At 38.2% G+C, this 3,780-nt stretch overlaps 1 protein-coding gene across 1 annotated transcript; it reads right to left on the bottom strand.

Moving 5' to 3' along the window:
• Nucleotides 1-2,357: 2,357 nt before the first annotated feature.
• On the bottom strand, nucleotides 2,358-3,278 carry LOC131903935 (vomeronasal type-1 receptor 4-like). The gene has a single exon (XM_059254821.1). The coding sequence runs from the start codon at nucleotides 3,276-3,278 to the stop codon at nucleotides 2,358-2,360; it is 921 nt and encodes a 306-aa protein (XP_059110804.1).
• Nucleotides 3,279-3,780: the final 502 nt, after the last annotated feature.

Genomic DNA, 3,780 nt, shown 5'->3' with positions numbered 1-3,780 from the left:
CTTGCAGTAGCAATGGACAGGCAGCTGTGAACAGCCAAAGAACTCTTCTGAGAATTGTTCATCTCAGGTGAAAGGGAAATACAATTGCTATTTTCTCTCTCTCTGAAGAGAATACTGGAGGTGCAGATGATGGTCTTATAATTCTTGATCCCAGGTGGAAGACAATATCTCACTGAGATGGAGCAGGAAATACTGAGGTCTGACATGTGAAGGACTAGCAGTGAACTATGGAGGTCTCATTGCATTCTTTCCTCCCACAAGGAAGCCTACTTAATTATTTCCTATTTGTGAGTCTAGAACAGTGGTTCTCAACCTGTGGGTCATGACCCTTTGGGGCAGTAAATGACCCTTTCACAAGTGTTGCCTAAGACCATTGGAAAACACAGATATTTATATTTCAGTTCATAACAGTAGCAAAATTAGTTGTGAAATAACAATGAAAGTAATTTTAAGGCTGGGGGGTCCCCACACCATGAGGAACTGTATTAAAGGGTCACAGCATTAGGAAAATTGTGAACCACTGCTCTTGAGTGACACCATCATTTACGATATTGAAAGATAACCAAAATGAGACAAATGTATGATGAAGATCTTAATAGATTTGTATAAAATACACTAATAATTCATATAGCCAATCATTAGATCCCTTTGCACAGTCAGTCATTCTGAACTTACATCACATTCTGTTGCCAACTGTTACTTAGCTTCTATAGCAAAATACACTTTACCATTTGTACTGCCCTTAGCGATAAGAAGGAAACCTAAACTACATTTAAAAATTAAAAAACTGAAGGTTCTGAAAATGTGAGTGATAAGTGACAGCAGCAGGGACAGATGTAGTGACAGGTCATGTGCTCCTCAAGTGCTGACGAAATCCTTCGTTTTAGTTAATCCTGTCCTTCCCACCATCTTCTCCCACATCTGACTCCCATCCCCATTTAAACCTCACCACCTCCAGTTTCCCATCCCTCTATTTCCCCAGCATATGTCACACCATCTACCCTTCCATCAAGTCTTTCTCATCCATCTTGGGACCATCATCATTTCCAGGTTTGCAAAGACATTCCAAATTACATAGACAAATATCAAAACTCTTAGTTATAACCTTCATATAAAGGAGAACATGCAACATTAGTCTACCTGAGCCTGAGTCACCTAACTTGTTTTCTAGTTTGATAAAACAGATTTATGAGAACTTGTGTTAGCTCTTCTAAATGTTTGGAAGAATTTACAGGGACTCCATCTGGGCCTTGCTTTGTGGGAAGCATTCTAATACTGCTTCAATCTCATTCGATGTTTTGGCTGTGTTCAAGTTCATATTTTCTCTTTTGTGATTTTTTAAATGCATATGTAGAATATGTTTTGATCAAACAGACCCCTTTTCTCAGCTTCAATTCTTCCCCTACTTACCTTCCAACTTGACATGCTCTTTTCTTTTTACATTCTCTGACATATATACTGAGAAAGAAACCATGGAAATAATACCATTCACCATAGTCTCACAACATTCAAAATATGTTGGAATAAATCCAATACAGGAAATGAAAGAGTCACATAGTGAAAATTTTAAGATACTGAAGAAAAAAAAAAGACAGAAGATGATACCAAACCATGTAAAGAACTTCCATGCTCATGGATTGGCAGGATTAATATCATGAAAATGATCATCTTACCCCAGGCAATCTACAGACTCAGTACAATTCCCATTAAAATTCTGGGAAGCAGTTCTTTACAGAAATTGAAAAAAAACATTAAATTTTGTATGGAAACACAAAAGACCCAGAGTTATTAAAGTAATCATGAGCAACACAATAACTACTGGAGGTATCACTATCCCAGATTTCAAGTTATACTACACAACTATAGTAATAAAACCAGCATGGTACTTACATGATTATAGACACACTGATCAATGAAATAGAAGCCAGGACTCACAGATAAGCCCACACTCCTACAGTCACCTGACTTTTAATAAATACTTGTAATTAAAAATGATTTTATGTATATGGTATTTTGCATGTATGTCTGTGCCACTTTCATGTCTGGTACCCTTGGAAATCAGAGGAGGGCATCATATCTCAAATAAAATGAAAAGATAATATCAAGATTAATATGTTATTTTTTAGTTTTATTAAGCTTGATAAATAATTTAACTAAAGACATTTATTTGTTAAGAAAAAATAAGGTATGCAAATACACACATAATATAGCATGCAAAATTTATGTGCATGGTTCACACATGTATCACCCTCACTTTTATGATATGATAGTTTCACCAATGTACTGAGAATGTATAAGTGATAGAATAACAACTAAACATTGTTCAGAAACAAACAGTTTACATGTTGACCATGTGATTAGTATTTTCTATTCTTTGCCCATTGAAAACAGAATGAAGATTCACAGGAATCATGGGTCATCAGCAGAAAGGGGCTCACAGTTGGGAAACACCCAGAGACAATTGCAGCGGCATTTACCATGAACCATGTGGGATGATAGACAAGAGCTAAATGAGTATGTATGAGGCAGGAAACTGTGTAAAAACATACAAAGGTGCTCACCAAGAGCAGAATGGTCTTTGTGGCTCTGGTCTCAGAGGAGGACCTGAGGGAGACGTTGCTCCTGTGAATGTGCTTCATTCTCTGCTTGTGTCTGTAGAGGATGAAAACCATGGAGCTGCTGGACCAAAGCATCAGGCCCACAAAAAACACGTCAGGACTTGTGAGTAATACTGAATAGAAGATGTCACTGGCTTTGTTATGACGGATAGAAGAACAGTATCCAAACTCTTTTAGACTTGTGATATTTGTATTGTTGGATTTTCCAGTTATGTGCACAGGAAAAACTATGTTTACAAGAAGGGACAGGATCCAGGTCAGATATGTGGAAGAGCCAATGTACCTGGGAGCTTGCAATTTACACTTTAACCATGTTGAGCCCATGGGGCTGATGGTAATAACCTGGAAGACACTCAAGAAGCAGGTACTACTGATGGACACTGTCCTCCCCACCCTGTGGAGATAGGAAAGTAGTTTGCACCCAATATCCCAGAAGATGTCTTTCCAACCAAAAGCTGCCATTGTCTGGGGCACTCCGTTACACAGTAGACTTAAGATGTTTGCTGTAAACAAGTGCTGCTGGATATAGTCTGTTGACCTTAACCTGCACCCCCTGAAGTGAAGCAACAGATAATAGTGGAGGAGATAGGAATTGCCCAGAATTCCAGTGACAGTTTGTGATAAGAAGATCACTCCAGTTGCCACATTTGTGGCTGCCATACTGTTGATTCTTGTGGTCTGAGCACAAGGATCCTGCACAGGAAGATGAAGTATGGGTTTCATGTATCAAGTCAACTCAACGTTCTCCATCCCCGGTTAACCCTTTATGAATATTTCCTTCACCCTTGTTTTATTAAGAGGCTTCTAAGAAACCATCTACTAGTGTAGGAAGCATTTATAATGTATACGTTTCTACTGCGAGACAGCACATCATAACCGTCTTTTCATCCTCTCTGCTCATGGTCTAAAAAGCAGGCATGACTCTAGTTTTATTTGTAAATTTAGAACTCCACAAGATGGTAATATTGGATGATGTGGAACAATGGAGTATGTAGGTAAAAGGATACATGAGTCATGAAAGAGTATAGAAAAGCAACTATTTTTAGATTCAATTTCATTGCAGTTCATGTGTGTGTGTGTGTGTGTGTGTGTGTGTGTGTGTGTGTGTGTGAATATGTGTTCAACCTTGTTACATTGAAGTAGCAAGAACCATTTTTCCATT

This window comes from Peromyscus eremicus, chromosome 1 (assembly GCF_949786415.1).
Source record: "Peromyscus eremicus chromosome 1, PerEre_H2_v1, whole genome shotgun sequence".
Lineage (NCBI taxonomy): Eukaryota > Metazoa > Chordata > Mammalia > Rodentia > Cricetidae > Peromyscus > Peromyscus eremicus.
The sequence above is the reverse complement of the archived record's forward strand: the minus strand, read 5'-3'. Positions and strand labels throughout refer to the sequence as shown.

Excerpts from the sequence above, each read along its gene's own strand:
- LOC131903935 (XM_059254821.1), bottom strand. The coding sequence starts at position 3,278 with ATGGCAGCCACAAATGTGGCAACTGGAGTGATCTTCTTATCACAAACT.